General features: G+C 41.6%; 4 protein-coding genes across 8 annotated transcripts in view; 2 read left to right on the top strand and 2 right to left on the bottom strand.

The window, feature by feature from the left end:
* Positions 1 to 6,318, bottom strand: part of egfem1 (EGF-like and EMI domain containing 1) — a 65,454-nt gene extending 59,136 nt beyond the window's left edge. The window contains exons 1-4 of the mRNA XM_075474453.1: positions 6,236 to 6,318; positions 5,116 to 5,250; positions 4,377 to 4,486; positions 3,141 to 3,245 (exon numbers count right to left, since the gene is read on the bottom strand). Coding sequence (XP_075330568.1) covers positions 3,141 to 3,245; positions 4,377 to 4,486; positions 5,116 to 5,250; positions 6,236 to 6,318 — 433 coding nt within the window. The remainder of the gene's footprint in view (positions 1 to 3,140; positions 3,246 to 4,376; positions 4,487 to 5,115; positions 5,251 to 6,235) is intronic.
* An 817-nt stretch (positions 6,319 to 7,135) lies between these two features.
* On the top strand, positions 7,136 to 11,972 carry mffa (mitochondrial fission factor a). 5 transcript variants are annotated; one of them, XM_075473672.1, is made up of 8 exons: positions 7,136 to 7,216; positions 7,946 to 8,157; positions 8,551 to 8,720; positions 8,831 to 8,922; positions 9,762 to 9,923; positions 10,866 to 10,922; positions 11,159 to 11,243; positions 11,330 to 11,972. In XM_075473672.1, exons 2-8 carry the CDS (start codon positions 7,950 to 7,952, stop codon positions 11,459 to 11,461), a joined length of 906 nt encoding a protein of 301 aa, XP_075329787.1. In that variant the 5' UTR covers positions 7,136 to 7,216; positions 7,946 to 7,949; the 3' UTR covers positions 11,462 to 11,972. The 5 variants fall into 5 exon arrangements, with proteins under 5 accessions (XP_075329787.1, XP_075329786.1, XP_075329785.1 ...); XM_075473671.1 differs by having other exon boundaries at positions 7,139 to 7,184; XM_075473670.1 differs by having other exon boundaries at positions 7,140 to 7,331.
* A 1,052-nt stretch (positions 11,973 to 13,024) lies between these two features.
* dnaaf1 (dynein axonemal assembly factor 1) lies at positions 13,025 to 15,122 on the bottom strand. The gene is made up of 2 exons (XM_075474242.1): positions 14,189 to 15,122; positions 13,025 to 14,104 (listed from the first exon to the last, which is right to left on the bottom strand). Exons 1-2 carry the CDS (start codon positions 15,120 to 15,122, stop codon positions 13,218 to 13,220), a joined length of 1,821 nt encoding a protein of 606 aa, XP_075330357.1. The 3' UTR covers positions 13,025 to 13,217.
* Positions 15,123 to 15,385: 263 nt separating this feature from the next.
* On the top strand, positions 15,386 to 17,599 carry mrpl44 (mitochondrial ribosomal protein L44). The gene is made up of 4 exons (XM_075474451.1): positions 15,386 to 15,581; positions 15,950 to 16,418; positions 16,575 to 16,753; positions 16,960 to 17,599. The coding sequence occupies exons 1-4, from the start codon at positions 15,406 to 15,408 to the stop codon at positions 17,129 to 17,131; spliced, it is 996 nt and encodes a 331-aa protein (XP_075330566.1). The 5' UTR covers positions 15,386 to 15,405; the 3' UTR covers positions 17,132 to 17,599.
* The last annotated feature ends 324 nt before the right edge of the window (positions 17,600 to 17,923 follow it).

Raw genomic sequence — 17,923 nt, 5'->3', positions numbered from 1 at the left:
ACATTGACATTAAGGAGCTCTGGACATATGACCACTTTAAGTCACTGACTCCATAAACATGAGATTTTATGAAACGTATTGCTCAAAAGAAAACAATAATAATAATTTTGTTGGACATGTGTGGTGAAAACACAACTCCTCATATCCCTTTGAAAACACCATCCCAACAGTGAAGCACGGTAACGGCAGCCTCAAGATGTGGGGTTGTTTTTTAGTGGCAGCATGTGGGAAATTAAGTTATCAAGTTTTCTAATACTCTCTAATATGCTCTCCGAACATTTTTTGGCCATCTTGTTTGATGCTGTCCTTGTAGTGTAGAGGGTTTTTTTGGTCTTCATTTGTTTGTATAAAACACTGTCTCACACCTACCACAGAAGGTATGTGTGTTTAGTCTATTGCCCACGGACATTCGGAGTCAAAGATCAAACAACCAAAATAGTTTATCGAGGTCACTCTTGGACACTTAACACAGTTTTATGGAGCAGCCTCTAAATAATCTCAGTGTGAAATGCCCCTTGGGTTGAAAACAGTACAAATATAACGCTGAATAGCCAAAAGTCACCATCTTGATGAAATTTGAAAAGACTGATTTATTTAGGCCTAACAGCTGCTTACATCAGAGTCCAATAGGTGCACTTTACAATGTAGAGACTGAAAAACAGGTTGCTATACGTACTGATCAGTAATACGACAAAACTAAACACTACAGGCAGCACTTTGGAAGAAATATTAATGTGCAGGAAACACCATATTAAAAAAATCTGGTGGAGGCTTTTGCAACATCCTAAATAACAGGACAGTTACCTTTGACTTGTTAGTCCAAGGCAAATATACAGATCAACATTCTTTACTGTATCTGCTTTTCCTCCGTCATAAGCGAATCGGGGCAGTAATAACTCTGTCACTGTGGAATGTAAAAGCTCACAACACAAATACAGACTTCCACATTTCCAAGTCTGTCTTGGAGACGTGCAGAAATTTACACTCTGTACAGCACTCTCTTTCTCCAGAGCTCCATCTTTTTTTCTGTGCATGAACTAGTATAAAACCAGCCAAAACCTTTAGTAATGAAACTATTACTAATAGTCCAAGAGATTATTAAGCCAGTGTTGTCGCTGCAATCATGTTTATTTTGGAATCCTATGCAAAACCAATATGTATAATACTTAAATGATTTTCAGCAGGAAACACTTCGAGGTGTTTGCTTTAATAGAATCGAGTCTATAATACAAAATGGAAAATTTACTTTCCATATTGCTAAATATTAAATTAGCCATATTATTGCAACTAATTCGCTACCAAATGTTTCGAGCTGCTACAGTTTCTTTCATCATGTTTGAGTTGCTAGTGGCCTAAAATAACTTAAAATCGAGCATGCTAGCAATGATGATTTTCCCATCTATGCTCTCCATAATTTGCAACGGAGGAGTCTAATTTTTTAAATAGCTCTGTGCATATCTTTAATTCCTTGGTGTGTTTTTCTAAATCATTTTAGTACAGTAAAATCTGGGCATGTTATTTGAATTTCAAATTAGAAAATCTGGAAATTGAAACGAAGGATTTAATCATGGAAAGCAACCTCAGCTAAAGATTCTTAGAGCCTTACAACACAGTTGTTGGTGCATGTATTTGTCCCTGCTTCAAGCTGAGGTTCAGTGGAAGAACCTGGCTGAACGCAGGAGCCTGGCTTGGTTCTGTATAATGATTCTGGCAGAGTGTGGATAAATCCGTCAGGGGAGATGGGAAAAAGGAAAAGCATTTTACAAAGAAAGAAGAGCAACATGTGAGTTCCCAAGGAGGACTGAGGCACAGGATGTGAAAGAAAGAAGCAGAAACAGAGCCCATTTCTGATTAGTCTGAATGTCTCTGTTCTCGGTCTGTCAAAGTTCATGTGTGAAAACCAAAGAGCCCATGTCACAGCAAACATCAGAGCTGCCTTTAATAAACAACAACACATCCCTGTGAAAATGTAGGAAAGACTGTTTAAATCCTCTGGCAGTCCAGATGCAGACCTGCACCTCCTGGGAAACTTAAGGAGTCAGATGTGAAAACCTCTACAGTGTGTGAGTGTGTGTGTGCGTGTGTGTGTTTGCGAGCATGTGGGGGTAGGGGCCAAATATCCTTTGAACACCATTCTGTCGCTGCAACAGTCCCCCTCCTCCTATTTGTGTGTTGACATAGACATCATGGCTTTGGACAGTAGAAAAAGAGAAGACAGTGATGATTCAGAACCAAAGATTTGCCGTTTTTATCCAAAGGTTTAAAGGCTTTCAGGAATTTGGAAGCAGTTTAGTAAGTAATGAAAATAGATTTGATACATTTGAGAGGAACAGTCCGACAACACATGTATTGCACACACCAAGAACACATACATATCTTTAATGTTACTTCAAGACTTCCATCAGCTGCTAGAATACTTAATGCAAAAACTGGAAACATGGGAAGCTGTGGTGAATTCTGAAAATCCATTCTCTGAACAGTGGCCATGCATCCATCATTCATACTGACGTACAGATGTATTGTCAAATGGAATGGAAAAAAACTCAAACTTTCCAACTGAACAAGAATGTGCAAGTTTTCCAGTTCCCTGAATGTTGAGCTACTCTTTTAGGTTAGTTGTCACAACACAAATCTAACATGAGTTTTAAATAGATACTAATGTGTTTTATTGTTATTATTTTTACTGCTTTACCTATTAAATACCCTCGTTAACATCCAGTTTGTTTACAGGTTGGAGGCTCTGCTGTCTTAGCCAAAATGCCCCACTCTTCTTCAAAGATAACCATTCCTCCCAGAAAATACTTCTTCAACTTTTAACTATCACAGAGCAGCCCCATCCAATCACAGATACCAACAGGTTTCTTCTGCTTTGTCTAAGTGAAAGCATAAGGTTTAAGGCAGACCTGTTAAAGCTTTATGGACACGATGACCTCTAAAGACACAAGTGAGTTTCCTGATTAACATAGCTGAATCTAAATCTTTATTTTAAGACAGGGCGCATGGCATGCAGGAGATGTCAGAATTTATTGCAATTTCTTTAGTTTTCCATCCATTCATTTTCTTCCATCCCGCTTAATTCAACTCAGGGTTGTTTGGGGGGGGGGGGGGGGGGGGGGGGGGGGGTATATATATGAACTCACCATACTGGCATCGCGTCCCTTTGAAGCCCAACGGACAATTGCAAATATGGTCCCCGGTGTCCGCACATCTTCCACCGTTGAAACAAGTATTAGCGCTGCATATTCCTGCAGATGTTACAAAAAACATAATGTTGCTTACATATTCATGTGATGTTCTGTACATACTGTGTCTGTGTCAGTTGAGACTGACAGTTTCAAATTCAAGTACAGAACTGTGCAAAATTCTTGGGCCACGCTTCATCTTTTTATATTTTGCTTCCAAGAAGCCAGGCTCTTCTGTAATCTTTTAAAGTGATCTCAGGGAAAAGTTCTCCAGCCTTTTCAGCCAAGTCTTTTCTTTAAACTTAACCCTGACCAATGAATCGTTCAAGCATAAGAAAAGGTACTGGTTGAATAAACTAGTGTTACGTCTCCGCAAAGTCAAATCAGTATTAAACTGTATCATTAGGTACTTTGTTACTCGTAGCCTGTTGCGAGATGCATCATCTGTTTTTCATTTCTTGAGTTGCATTGATCAAAAATGCCAAATATAACACAGTTTAACACGCACAAACAATATTTCTGCACCAACAAGGTGACTCACAAAGAGATAATAGCAATAAACTACAGTAGATGAACACTATGTGAACAGGAAATAGAACAAAATCCTGGAAAGACCTGACATGGAACCTGAGAGATGCAACTGGAGTTCACTGAAGCCTCATCAGAAATGGTCTCCATGGAAGGGTGGCTGTCATGAAGCCATTCTTAAGGAAGGTAAACAGGGAGAAAAGGCTGAGTGACAAATGACACAAGATGTGGACTGAAAATCAGTGGTGACAGGTCTCATGGAGGGATGAATCCTCCCCAGACCAAAACATTTTTTAAGTAGCGTGGGATCATCTTGACAGAGAACGGAACAAAAGGCAGCCGACATCCAAAGAAGGGCTTTGGAATGTCCTTCAAGAAGCCTGGAGAACTGTTCCTGAGGACTACTTAAAGAAATGACAGAAAGCTTGTCTAAGAGGGTTCAGGCTGTGTTGAATAATAAAGGTGGACAATTTACTTTCAAGCTTGTTAAAATTGTGAAACTTATTTATTATATTTATTAACTTAATTTATGTCTACACCTATTTCCCGTTAACTGGGCAACAAATAAAGAAATGAGGAGTGGATCGAGACTTTTGCACAAAGTGATTTCAAAACTAGCTGTTTCTGATATTTACAGCATGTGGGTGAAATGCTTCTATTACTCACTGTGTAAACATCCCATCTCATTATCCTTCTGAGTCCAGCCAGGGCAGCACTTATTGACTGTGTGCATTTCCATGCTGTACACTTGTCTGTATGCTGTGTAGTATGCTGTCCTGAGGAGGAAAGATGACATTAGTCCCATGGTTTTCGGGTCACAGGGAATTATAAACGTACGCATGGTAATGATCTTAATTATTTCCTTCACATCATTTAGTCAGAATCAGAAATACTTTGAGTATCATCATATACAGCAGCAGTATAATTATATACAGCATACCAGTATAACTTAAATAGTGTATAGTATAATATATACAGTATAACAGTATAGTCAATATAAAAATGTGTTTTAATAGACAACAATAATTTAAGCATCTCATATAGTTCCAAGTGATCTTTTAAGGTAATGATAAGAGAACGCAGTCAGGTGCATCCGCCATGTTAAGTAGTCATATTAGCGAGCAACTTCTCCATTGTTCCTCTTTTATATGACAGATAAACTCTGTAGCTACAAGAATTTCAGCCCTAAACCAGAGTGGGCGGGGTTAAACGAGTCAAGGTTACTCCTCCTCGATGAGTCCTGGTCATGCAAGGGATGCTTGTGACTGGCAAAGATAAATGCGCTTGGCCAAGAAACATCAAAGCTATAACTGCATTCATAAAACTCTCCTTGTAGTAACTACTCTTTGAGGATTAGTTATGCTCAAAAAGAACATTTGCATTGTGAAAGCGACACTTGTCTTACCTCCTCTCGTAGCTCATACACCATCTGTGGCTTTTGCAGCCCTGCTTCCACACCTTCACCATGCGGGTAACAGCCTGCACGCAAGGCTGATGGCCCCCCAACATAGACATCTCCTGGTCAGTGCAGACATTTGGCCTGTGCATGGGGAAACACAGCAATGGACAGACGCTATCAAAATTAATGTTTATCCTATCAAAAATATATCGCATCATAACTTTCATTATTTACACTTAGTGTTTCATTTAAGATTTGTGGTGGTGTCTGTCTGCAAAGCTCATATAAGTACCGGTCAAATGACTATGAACTTATACATGTGGCACATATGTAGAAGTGGTGATAAACATGAGCTAATGTGCATGTTTTTGTCAAATGATTATGTAGCATCCTGACTGCTACAGCATGTCTGATGACAGAAAAGAAGAATTTAATTTGGATACCGTCTTCAGCATCCATTAAACAACCAATGGGGATTCTACAGGAAATCTGGGTGCACATTCAGTCCATGTACTATTCACGAAAAAGCATATGGGCACTAACTGTACAGCAGTGTGTTGTAAGTAGCCTGCATTTGTCTGTGCTGTACATGCAGGTAAACTACCCAGAGGTGTCCTCCTCTGGAAGCCATCTGGCTTCAATACAGAGCAGCTTGAAGTTAATTAGAGGAAGTTTCCTGCATCTCCTGTAATGAAAACTACCCCCCAACCCCCCCCCCCCCATTAATCTCCCACACAGTGTATTTGAAAAAAAGTTATGGTAGAGCACTATCCAAAGAAATCACATTCCACTGGAAATTATGCAGATACTGTACACTTACAACAGTGCTATAAAAAAATAAAAAAAATAAAGTCCATGCTCATGTGGGGCCTGAAAGTGAGACTCCTAGCGGGCAGTTGCCAGAATGGCACCAAGATAAACTTCAAAGTGTCATTAACTAAAGACATAAGCTAAACTTTGGTCATTTGCAAAACCTGGGTCATTTAAATATCTTATAAAATGCACTAAGACGCCGCTTTTGGCTTATTTCAAAACATGCAGCCTAAACATGAAACTTTCCCATTCACCTGATAATTTAATAAGGGGCAATAAATAACAATGCAAACTATCTAAAGTTGTTACTTACATGCCAAGTTGCAGCTCCAAAGGTGTTGCGATATGCATAGTGCTGAATAACATCACACTCAAAATGAAAATCTTTGAAAACATAATTCCAGTCAGTTACAAACACGGAGAGAAGGACTAGGTCTTCGCAGCCTCTATCTGCCCGTTAAATGAAGAGCATCTTGACATTTATTGAAGTCCGCCTTTAGTCGTGGCATTGAGGTTGTTTTGTTTCTCTTGTAATGATATCCCTGATTTCCCGTTGAGGCTACTGGTTAACCAGAGGGGCTACTTTCAGCCTTTGAGAGCCTCCGCGTAAATGCACCACCCACATACTCTGTGGGGCCATCTCCTCAAACCCCCCGCGACACTGAACATGTGCACACATAACACAGCCGGCATCATTTGTCCACGATCTCTTAACGGAATCTTGACCTATTCAAATTAAAATGAAGACCCCATGTTGTTGTTGTTGTTGTTGTTTTTCTTAACTTTTATATTCTGTTGAGAAACAGTGCTCACTCTTAAAATGTGAGGACCCAACACAGGAGAGGCACTTGTAAAAAGATTCCGAGGCAATCAATTTAGGTATATGTTTTGTTTACTGTAATATCTACAACAATGTTCTTGCCATTTTTCCTAAAATAGGCTATGATATTTGGATCAACCCAAAGAAAGAAAAAAGAAAATGAAGAAAAGAGGCGATGAAAAGAAAGAATGAAGAAAAAGAAAATACACAATTTATAATTTTGATATGAATTTATTATGTTTAATTCATTTAAAGAATTATTCTTAGGTACTGTTTGCACATTCAATATATAAATAAAATCCGACCAAAATAAACGAAATGCAATTTCTCTTATTCCAGCACCTGATGTATTTGACGTCACTTCCTGCTGTGAATGTCACTTCCTGTTTAAAATACAGACTGAGGAACAGCCAAAAAGAGAGGAAGCTCCTCTCACATTCTGGTACGAGGAAATGTTTGACAGCTACACTGCCTGTAAGACTTACACATAACTTTACCCGTCAGATCATATATAGAAGTTTCATGCCGCTTGGGATTTGACGGATAAATTATTAGAATATTTTGCCGTTCTTTGTCAACAAATCAAACGGTAAGAAGCTGTGCTAACGCGCTAGCTTGAAATGGCGCTAGGCTAAGTTGTTTTACACCTTTTATGCAACCAAAACAACAGAGACTCATAAGTACTGATTGGGATTTTTTTTTGTTTATATATATATATATATATATATATATATTCTGGCTATATTGCCACTGTACTTTTTTCATCTAGTATTAATTGTTACATCATCGTTGATGGTAGCTCAATGTTAGCACTGACGTCAAACTAATAAACGAATTGCGCACGTAATTCTTTAATGAGTTCAGCAGATGATTAGTGCTACAGTCAGTATTCCCTATTTAGTGGTTCAAAGTCTCCCCTTGTGTTCCTCGGAGAAATCAGAGGACACTGTTTTAATCATATGATGGGGTCACGAGCAAGTTGTTGTGATCTGTTACCCATCCCACAGGAGATTCCCTTTCTGTGATCTCTGTGGTAGCTTAAGCTTAATAAGTTGTGCCAGTAATGCATGTCAAAATTAATAGAGCTGATAATGAAAGCATCTGATGTGAAACACCTCCACATATCTTAAATTTTCTACATTGTTTGGCTGTTTGTGGCTGACGACTAGTTCTGTTTTGTTGGTTTTAAACCATTCCACGCAGCCAAATGAGTGGAGCAGCATTTCCCTCCCCAACTGTGGAGATGGCAGAGATCAACCGTATCCAGTATGAGCTGGAGTACACGGAGGGGATCAGCCAGAGGATGCGCATCCCTGAGATGCTCAAAGTGGCTCATCAAGCCGACTCCTACTTTGGTTCACAGGAGGTCCTGCCCAGCGTCATCATGCAAGTCCCAGAGAGAATTGTGATTTCAGGTCGGTATGCTGCACAATACTCTGTCAGTGACAGGGCAGTGTTTTCTCTGCTGTTTAAAGTATTTATAAAGCACCTCTTTGGTAACTGTCAGCCAACTTAGATGCTTTTTTTTAAGCTTTGTCACAGCCAGTGATAGAGAAACAACCGTAATTTATCAGTGGATGAGAAATTTGCCAATCCTGCTTTTACAGGTCAATTTATTTTGAGGATTATTGTCTTTATAAGCTGCTAAAAAGTGAAAGTGAAACAGAAATATGTAGTCTCAGAGTCATGGAAGAACTATAAGAGGTCTTTCTGCTTTTCACATAAAACAAAGCACATTGTTTAATTAATTACTTGAAAAAAAAATTCAAAAGTCGCTTAAACTCTTGATTCACCCCTTCATTTCTCAGGAGACACTGCTGACTCCCAGTTTTCCAGACCCAGAGACTTAGATCTTATTCAGTCAACGCCTCTAGAAGCTCTGTCACTCAAAACTCCACCCAGAGTCCTCACCCTCACTGAGCGGCCCCTGGACTTCATGGAAGAGGAGCAAAAGGCAGCTCCAGACACTGAGGAAGTGGTAAGTGATGCTGCTCAGAATGCACCTGTTGACTTGGATAACGTTCCCACTCATAAAATCATATTAAATGATATCCTGAATAAATCGGTTGTTATTAATGTTCTTCATAGTTGCGGCCTCAAGGACGTTTGCGGCGGGAACGCTCAGCCAGCGAGAATGCAGCTGTCCGTCATAATAGTCAGCTGATCCACAATGATTCTGCGTGAGTATTGCTTTACACAAGCCGTTATCAGCCTGCTTCCAGCTCTATCTTATCTCCTGTCGTGTGTGTGCTTATAGATGCTGCATCTTTCTTTTGCCTCTTCGGCACCGCATAGCTGGTTGTCCGTTGCTGTGTGCGTTTAAGTTGTTTTGGTTCGACAAAGTTTTGCTACCTCCCGTGTTAATTCGGGATCCGCTTTTATTAACACCTTTGTCGACGCTAATCCATTAACCTTTTGAGTTTTAACTTCTGAAGCATTGAGTTGTTTGGTCGTTTCCGGATATGAGGATTGGTGGAGATGGAAAAAAATGAGCCCGTTTGGAGTATAAACGCACCCGAGGACCACTTTTTAAGGATACTGATAAGCGTAGTCATTTTCATGCCCTGACTATTTTCTGCAGTACAGATGCCTGTCCTGGTACTGCTGATGATGTCACCACTTCCAGCCTGGCGTTAACCCATTCAGACCTGGTGTGACCTGATGAGTGTCACTGCAACATTTTTGAAGAGTCGCTCAGGTGTTAGAAGTGTTTTAAACAAAGTCTTCGGTCTGAATAGGTTAACGGTGACAAGATGGTGATCAGTCTTGGTCAGTCAGATTAAATTTAGAATCTTTTTTAGGGGCAGGGCTGTGTTATGCTGAACCTGGCTGTTGCTTCGATTCACTTTGACAAGGCTTCAGTTTTTGCAAAGTCAGTTGAGGACACTATCTTTTCCCTTATTTTTCTCCCTTTCCTTCCTCCTCCTCCTCCTCCTCCTCTTCTTCTTTTTATGCCCTCCTTTGTCCTTTTCTTTCCTTCCCCTTGACTTTGCTCCTTTTAATGGTGGGCACTGAGCAGTGCGACCTCGCACCCCCCAGCCACTGTCCAGCCTTGCCCTTCTCTCTCCGTGGCTGAAGATCACAACCTGTACAGCGCTAGCGGCGTTCTATCTTTCCTCCAGTCCACTACACGTCGGGCCTACCAGCAGGTCCTGGAGGTCTTGGATGAGAACCCACGCAGGTGACCTCCCGATCATCTGGTTAATTTTGTATGCTAGGGCGATTTAAACTTCATACGGTGTCTTTCTGATAGACTGTATTAGATTTTATCTGACTACTGCTGCTCCTCAGCATAACTTAGAGGACTACTTCTAACTCCCAGTAATAATATTAATAACAATAATACGTTTGCTCAGTGACAGTCTTAATAAGCATATATTAATCAAAGAAAATGTAGCAAAATATTTTGAGGCATTGGGACTTTGATATGTACTGATGGAGTGAAATGCCACCTGTTTTTTTTTTTTTTTTTTTTCTTAAGTTGGAGATGGTGATGTAAGTCGACCTGCTTGCTGGACTTGTTATTAAACTGAAACTTTTGGTTTTACCTTTGAAGAAACTGAGCGATCCCTTTAGGAAATCTGTTCTCAGAGAGATCAAAGATGCTTGTAGCGAAAGGATGCCCTCGCGGAGGGAAAAAGCGCCGGTTGCGTTTTTTTTCTCTCCTTGAAGTTCAAAACTTCAAGGGTGCAAAGGGTCTGTAGCTGAAAACAAACAGCTGGGAATAACCAGAGAGTTGATTTCATCACTCAGCAAGAAGTTTCTCATAAATTAAAATTATCTCATAAACATTTCAGCCTTTTCTCTGTGCTTTGCTACCGTTACCGTACCTTATAGTTTGCTATGTATAGGTTGCCATTTAGGGCATCTTTTTACAGCCTTGGCCTTGTGCGGTTTCGGAAAAAGCTCCTGAAAAACAATCCATTAGAGCTGTGATCCATTTAAAGACGCTGCCTAACACGTCAGTTAAAAACAACTTTGCAGAAGCCTTAGTGAGATAACCTGAAGGACAAGTCTAGGTGTGAGAGGGACATGCAAGTTGTGTGCATGTATTCAACAGTGTGTGTTTCTCTAGATCTTTTGTTTTCCCTCTCCCAACTCTTGTCTTTCCTCACCTCTTCAGCAAACCGTCACTGCGAGGGGGGTCAGCTTCAAGCTCCAACCCCCTGCACGATACCAGGTAACTTCACCTGGCGCCTCATTCTCTTCCTCTGTCCTTGTCCTCATCCTTTCCTGCCTCGTGCTCTCATTTCAGGTCAAAATCAGGTTCATCTCTGTTGTAAAACTCCCCAGTTGATATGATGTTGCCATTGTTGAATTATGTCTCTGGATCTCACATGTTCTGCCTACGCTATACATCCTGATTTGGCTTTTTTTGAATGAAGTCATTTTGAAAGTGTCTGTTGTCCTTTCAAGGCTTGCCTTGGCAACATATGAAGCCTCCCTGGACGTGACTTCTGATGACATGACGGTGGTTGATGCAACAACCCTCCGACGTCAGGTCAGTGTTCGACAAACACACCATCGCAGCTGATTGTTGAACCTGTGTGACTGACGGGAAGAAATTCTGTCGCTTAATTTGTTCAGCTCATCAAGTTGAACCGGCGGCTCCAACATCTGGAAGAGGAGAGCAAGGAGCGAGCGAAGCGAGAGATGATCGTGTACTCCATCACTGCCGCTTTCTGGCTCATCAACACGTTGGTGTGGTTGCGACGCTAAAGCCGGCAGTCGGTGTGAAACAAGAAGGCACTATTCTTAATTCACTGTGTCAAATATTAGCTTCTCGCTGCACTTAGTCCCCGCGCGAGGAGGCCTTGGCACTCGTGTGAAGCCCGTCGCGCTCGGGGTTGATGTTTTGATTTTTGTTTATTTAATACATGTACAGTTTTATTTTTTTACTCTAATTTCATGCCGTCGAATCGTTTTTCTCATGTTTTGCTTTTGTTCCGAATCTTCTCGGCCAACGCTGACTATAGTTTGTTGTAAATATTTGTTCATGACACTCAGAGCTTCGGGAAGACTTCGTCCAAATAGGAAAATGGTGGTACAGCGTGGAGACGTGGTGGCATCATGCCGAATATTTATTGCAGAGAGGATAATATGTGACTATGACTGGGAAATGTAATAAAAATAGTAAAAACCAGAACTGTGAACCATTTTTCTGTGTATTTATTGATGGAAAAAGTTAAATGAATAAAAACGGTACTTTTGCTGCCATGTGAGGATGAAACGTGCACATTTTTTCTCTTCCTTCTGCCCCTGGCATCGCCAAACCGCCTCCTGATTGGTGAAATGAGAAAAGTGACCACAACTTAAATGTCCACCTGTGCTTTGACTGCCACCTCCTCTGATCCCTGTACTGATATTAAAGAGGTTAAACACCATATCAATAGCTGAGAAGGTGCTTGCTCTCTTCAGAAAATTCTGTTTATGTGTTGCTTTGGATCTGCACCAAACAAAAGTCCACTTTCATGCAGTCATCCGCAGTTGGTGAGTCTCTTTAGCCCTCAGTAACCTTGTTTTCTTCAGTTTAGCTGTTGCTTAAGATTTATCTTTGGCTTTTCTGGATGTAAAACCAGTTTCCTTCAGCTGCTTTCTGAGAGTTCAATCTCTTAACTCCTGTTTCTGCCCATTTTGTTCTCCGTGTGCTCTGGTGAGCTTTTTTATTGTTTCACCTCCTAATCTGACATCCTGGTTGACGTATATATTTCCTTTTTATGTTATCTTTGTTTTTTGTGTGTACTTGCACGAAATTATAGATGCAGCTGACTGGGAGCAGCCAACATCTCAGAGGTGAATTGAGTTTTATCATCCTTTCCATTGTTTACGATGACGTATCTCTTGTTGAGGCCTCATTTCCTGCCAATCAGTCAGATGCAACAGCTCATTAGGTCTGCAAGTACTCTACAGACTAATTTGGATTTCTAGATTTACAAGGTGATAGATTTTCCTCTACTTCATCTTAAAAAAGAGCAAAACATTTTATTTTTACATTCATTACAGGTGAATTCCAAAGCGACAATGTTCAGCTAATAAAACAGTTTTGAGTCATATCTGTTTTTTTCTTTTTTATTTCATTCTTTTTTGTTTGTTTGTTTTACAAAATTAAAAAGAGGAAAACGTGGGGACTTTTGTCAGGGGTTGTAATGTTCTAATAAATGTAGGTGATTGTTAGGTCGTCCAGCCCCTTAGGTCCAAAAACAGCTGACTGAAAGGGTGAGTCAAAAGGTCAAAACAAGTTTTTATTTTGTTCCAACTGACAAAAATACAAACACAGCACCTATGAAACCTTTAACATGAACATGCAAGGAAATATATGACACTTCAGAGCATTTAACAGGTAAATGTTTGTTTTCCGGCTGGATCTTCATGGACCAAACTCGGCTGTGAGCATTAAGTCAGATTTATTATGAAGCTGCCACGTGGCTGATGAGGATAATGTTGCCTGAATGAAACGCTCTCAGATCTAGAAGAACTAATCTAGCTCCTGGATTAGGCGATGTGGTGGAGAGGATGTTTGATTGGTTTTGGATTGTGGGTGGTGGGAAGAGGCATCCTCATCCTCATCCTCATCTGCATACAACAGTGAGGAAGAATCACGAGCGAGCCCTGTAGGCTCGTTGCAGCCACTCGCTGAGAACAATGACTTTTTATCTGGGCCGAAGGTGGCCATGCCATCGCCCTTATCTGTGGTCGATTCCTCTTCGTCACTGCCTCCATTTATGACTTCTATCTTTGGCTTGAACACCTGTCGCGAACACGTTTCAGAAAAGTCTTCTGTATCCACATCCTCTAAATCCGGCAGGTCGTCAATAAGCAGCGATCGGCTCGGTGGCAGGTGAATGGTTTCCAGCTCCTCTTCATCCTCCATCTCTGTAACCAGTGGCCCAGGGCCATGTGTTTTTATAACATGGTCTGCTTCAGGGACATGTACCTTGACCAGTGGGTGGTGGTTGTTTTCAGGGCAATCGGTCTCCACTCCATTCCTCATAAACAGGTTTTGTTGTTTTTCTTCCTCCTCATCTGCCTCTAACATCTGTCCTACAGCCCTTTCTTGTTCCTGCACCAAGTTCTCTGGATCCCCCCTTTCTTTCTCCTCTTTCGTGGACTCAATCAGTGTCTGACTGTCATCTTTATCATACTGCTCTCGATACAGCCCATGACCCAGCTGCTCTGCCTCTTCGTTATTTGTCTGATATTCACCCGGTGACTGTTTTGACTGACTCTGTGAGAACTCCTCATGGGCATCCAGGCTATCCTGCACAAAGGCCTCAATCTTCTCTCCTCGAGAAGAAGACACAATCTCTGCAATGGGATTTTCCTCACAAAGAGTCTCTGGAGTGGTGGGCGCCTCACTTTCCCCTGAAATGAAACAATTACACTGTTAAAAATCCACTTTTGTTCTGAGTTTGTCGACAAGTGTAGTGAAAGTGGAAGACTGCTCACCTTTCTCTTCCAACTCTCGGCGGAGTCGTCTCTCCAGGGCCTTTTTTCTAATCATGGCCATTCCCTCCGAGCTGTCCTGGATCTTCCTCCTCTCCCGTGTATCCCACTGCTCCCTCTCTTTGCGCTCCCCTTCCAGCCCCCCTCCTGCCCACGCTTCTGCACAGGCCCGGTCTTTGGGGAACACGGGGCGATCATCGAGGCAGGTGAGCTGCTTGAGGCGCACAGTCATGACCTTCCTGTAGTTTGGGATTTTTCTCACCACCTTATTTCCCATCAGATTCAGTACACGCAGCTCCGGCATGGCCTCCAGCACAGGGAGGATCTCTGGGTCATGTAACAGGTTGTGAGACAAGTCCAACACACTTATGGCGAGACACTGACTTAAATGCTCGATGTCCCCCACAGTTTCCAGCTTGTTGTGGGCAATCTGCAGAGTGCTGAGTTCAGGAAGGCAGGAGAGGTTCTCGAGAATTTGTATGTGGTTGTTAGAGACATTCAGGATGGAGAGTTTTCTCAGAGGTTCAAGATTTTCCAGCTTGTCTATGAAATTCTGGTGAAGGAACAGGCAGCGCAAATCAGTCTGGGCATACAGGTTATCGATGCGCTTTAGGCCATTGCTCTGCAGCCAGAGACACTTCAGCCCTGTGTACTCTTCCAAGTTCTCAATGGTGGAGAAGCCTTGCATATGCAGGTACAGTGTGTCATTCAGGTAAGGTGTGAAGTACAGTTTGTTCTGCTTACAGTGGTCTTTGAGGAACTTCTTGGTCATTCGTGGTCTTGAGTATTTTTCCTTTTCCCCTTGTGATGAGCTTCGCAGTTCTTTATTTTCTAGTTTTTCTTGAGCTTCTTCCTTTATAATAACATCTGATCCGCTTTTTTCAGAAGTTTCTCCGGCATCACCACCTTCCATTGCTGTCGCTGCTTTATCTCCCATCGTTTCTTGGGATCCAAAGGTTGACTTCCTCCCCCCAAAAAACTCAACTCAGCTTGTAAGGAAAACAGAGCTAACGGATACCTTTTTACCATATAATATAATACAATTTGATAGTTGTATAATTGTACAAGTATCACTCGGCAAACCGCTCTGTTAGTTAACGTTAGTTACCGTTTATGCTTGTTTCCATGGTTACGAACGGCCTGGGTCTTTCTAACCGGATGTAGTTAGCTGTTTCCTGACGGACACATTTAGTGGTTACACTTTGCTGCCCTGTGGAAACATGGCGGCGGGGTACATAATAAATCGCGGTGTGCTGACATTTGGAATTCATTGCCAGCGTGTTTGCAGAAGTGTTTTACACGTACAGGTTAGGGAGAAAAAACGATGGATGAAAACGTACATGTACCTCATGGCTAAGAAGTTAAGGATTGAAGGACCTCCACCACCGAAGCCACGGTAACGTTAGCTAACGCCAGAGTTCACTGGAGAGCATCTCAAGGCCACTCATGCATTCCATGTATCCTGCAATTTTTTTTTTTTTAGCCGATGTACTGGGGTTAACATATATGGGGATAATACAGTGCAGTTTTTACATGTTTTTGATTTAAAGTTTTTTTTTTTTTTTTGCAGCCTGAGTGTTGTCACTGTTTTCATAGCGTTTAAATTAGACCAGGGGCGCAGCTAACTGTCATGGCTCCTAAAGCTGGAGGAGGGTGGCGGACATTAAAGTGTGCTTCTCGTTTTGTATCACTGGATACATTTTAAATTGTACAATTTTGTTCCCAAAAAGAATGAAATTAGCTCTATGTTTCACGGTCTTTCAGGTGGCAACAGCCAAACTGGGATTACCATGCTGAGGTTGCAGCTTTCAGTTCCCGACTCCATGAAAACTTCTCCCTGGAGGTTCTGAAAGCAGCCTTCATCAATCCCTGTTACGTGCAAATGGAGCAGGAGAGGAGACAAGAGCTGGGCGTGGACTCGGAGACCATGGCTCTGGCTCTGAAGGATAACATTCAGCTGAGTCGAAAGGGAGACGATTTCACCAAAAGCTTCCTGACCGACTTCTGCAGGGCAAGCTTCCCGAGCCTGCCGGAAGACGGGGTGGAGAGTCTAGTGGGGCATCTTACTAGTCCAGCAATTGTGACTTACGTAGCGAGAAATCTTGGCATCGAGGACCTAACCATGAGTGCAGAGTTTCCTGTTCCAGATGACGTGCTCCATTCTACCTTCATGGCAGTGACTGGAGCTCTGCAGGAAAGCAGTGGAGCAGAGCGAACTGGAATATTTCTAAGGGTAAGCGAATCAGAGTGACCGGGACTCGATTGTTCTTTTTTTTTTTTTTTTTTTTTTAAAGAAACTACAATGTGTTAATCCTAAATCTCCTCAGTTGGTGCAGATTGGTTAGTATAACATTTTCCTCACCTCTGCCTTCTCTGCTACCCCCCCCAGGACTTTCTGGTGTCTCAGCTGATAGGAAAGGACCTGTTTGATTTATGGACTGTGGTCAACCCCATGGGGCTCCTGGTGGAGGAGCTCACCAAAAGAAACCTACCTCTGCCAGAGCCTCGTCTGCTCAGGTCTGCTGGAGCCAGTACCGTCCTGCCGCTGTACTTTGTTGGCTTGTACAGGTATGTGTTCTGTTATGCTAAGAAAGTAGAGTGAATGAAGATTTAAAAGAATAAATCTCCATAAGAAATGCTGGCGATGTCGTTGGCATATTGAATTCCACTTTAGGTTTTGGACTCGATAAATCATGGTTTCTTTTATTTTATATTTGACGTGCATCTCATTAATTTTTATTTTTTTTCCAAATATCTTTTCTGTGTCAATTCAGTGACAAGAAGCTCCTGGCTCAGGGTCCCGGGGAGACACTTGTCGCAGCCGAGGAAGAAGCGGCGCGTGTGGCACTACGCAAAATTTACGGCTACACGGAGAACCGCAGGCCCTTTGACTTCTCTCCACAGCTGCTGCCACAGCGAACGTTGCTTCAGTCAGTCAGTCAGTAGTCATTAAGACAGAAAGAGCAGCTGTGCTGGAGTATGAAATGAAACGACAGAGGTGCGATTGGACAGGATTTTAAAGTTCCAGACTATAGACTTCCCACAAACTGTAATTCAACTTCAGTCCAGTAGCGGACTTGTCAGGTTTAATTCTGTTGGGTTTTAAAATGTTGAGTTTGTCAGTAAACAGGTGAGCAGGAGAGGCCTTAACTTTCAAATAAGACGTGTGATAATGTTCTAAGAGTTAGCTCCCCCACAATTAAACAGACCAAACATTTCTCAAATTTGATAATGTATTAAACAGTAAAGTCATGTATTCAATTTGACTAGCTGGTTCCCGGTCCATCGCCAAAAAACAGCTCTGACATTTGGTTATCCCACTTGTAAATAATACAGTTGCCATTTGGTTTACTTTGTGTTCTTTTATGCAAATCATGTCAATAATATAAATTAAAAAAAATACATAAAAATGTGTACAGCGTGACACTGTTTATTCACATTTTTGTAAATTCTGCCTGATATTGTGCATGCCTCTCTGAGAAACGACAGCATGCGTATAGGTTAGCATTAGGATTGTGATTTGTATTCATTTCTTTTGAGTGTGCAAATGTCTTATACAATGTCTACTTTACCTAGTGACATTGAGCATGGTTAGGTGACTTGTCAAATGATTCATTTCCACCTAATTGTATCAAAGAAAACGCATTCACCATTCAGCAACTATGAAATTCTCAAATAGTTTTGGCGTGTTAGACTGATCTTGCAAAGGCAAGAAGAATGCTTGTACTTTATCAGAAT

Source organism: Odontesthes bonariensis, chromosome 9, assembly GCF_027942865.1.
Source record: "Odontesthes bonariensis isolate fOdoBon6 chromosome 9, fOdoBon6.hap1, whole genome shotgun sequence".
In the NCBI taxonomy this organism is placed as follows: Eukaryota; Metazoa; Chordata; class Actinopteri; order Atheriniformes; family Atherinopsidae; genus Odontesthes; species Odontesthes bonariensis.
Note: the sequence above shows the minus strand (reverse complement) of the source record. Positions and strands in the feature narration are given on the sequence as shown.

Coding starts and splice junctions, on each gene's coding strand:
- mffa (XM_075473672.1), top strand. CDS start 7,950: ATGAGTGGAGCAGCATTTCCCTCCCCAACTGTGGAGATGGCAGAGATC. Junction 9,924..10,865: donor TTGGATGAGAACCCACGCAG/GTGACCTCCCGA, acceptor TCACCTCTTCAG/CAAACCGTCACTGCGAGGGG. Junction 10,923..11,158: donor AACCCCCTGCACGATACCAG/GTAACTTCACCT, acceptor TGTCCTTTCAAG/GCTTGCCTTGGCAACATATG.
- mrpl44 (XM_075474451.1), top strand. CDS start 15,406: ATGGCGGCGGGGTACATAATAAATCGCGGTGTGCTGACATTTGGAATT. Junction 16,419..16,574: donor GAACTGGAATATTTCTAAGG/GTAAGCGAATCA, acceptor TACCCCCCCCAG/GACTTTCTGGTGTCTCAGCT. Junction 16,754..16,959: donor TACTTTGTTGGCTTGTACAG/GTATGTGTTCTG, acceptor GTGTCAATTCAG/TGACAAGAAGCTCCTGGCTC.
- dnaaf1 (XM_075474242.1), bottom strand. CDS start 15,122: ATGGGAGATAAAGCAGCGACAGCAATGGAAGGTGGTGATGCCGGAGAA. Junction 14,105..14,188: donor CCGAGAGTTGGAAGAGAAAG/GTGAGCAGTCTT, acceptor GTTTCATTTCAG/GGGAAAGTGAGGCGCCCACC.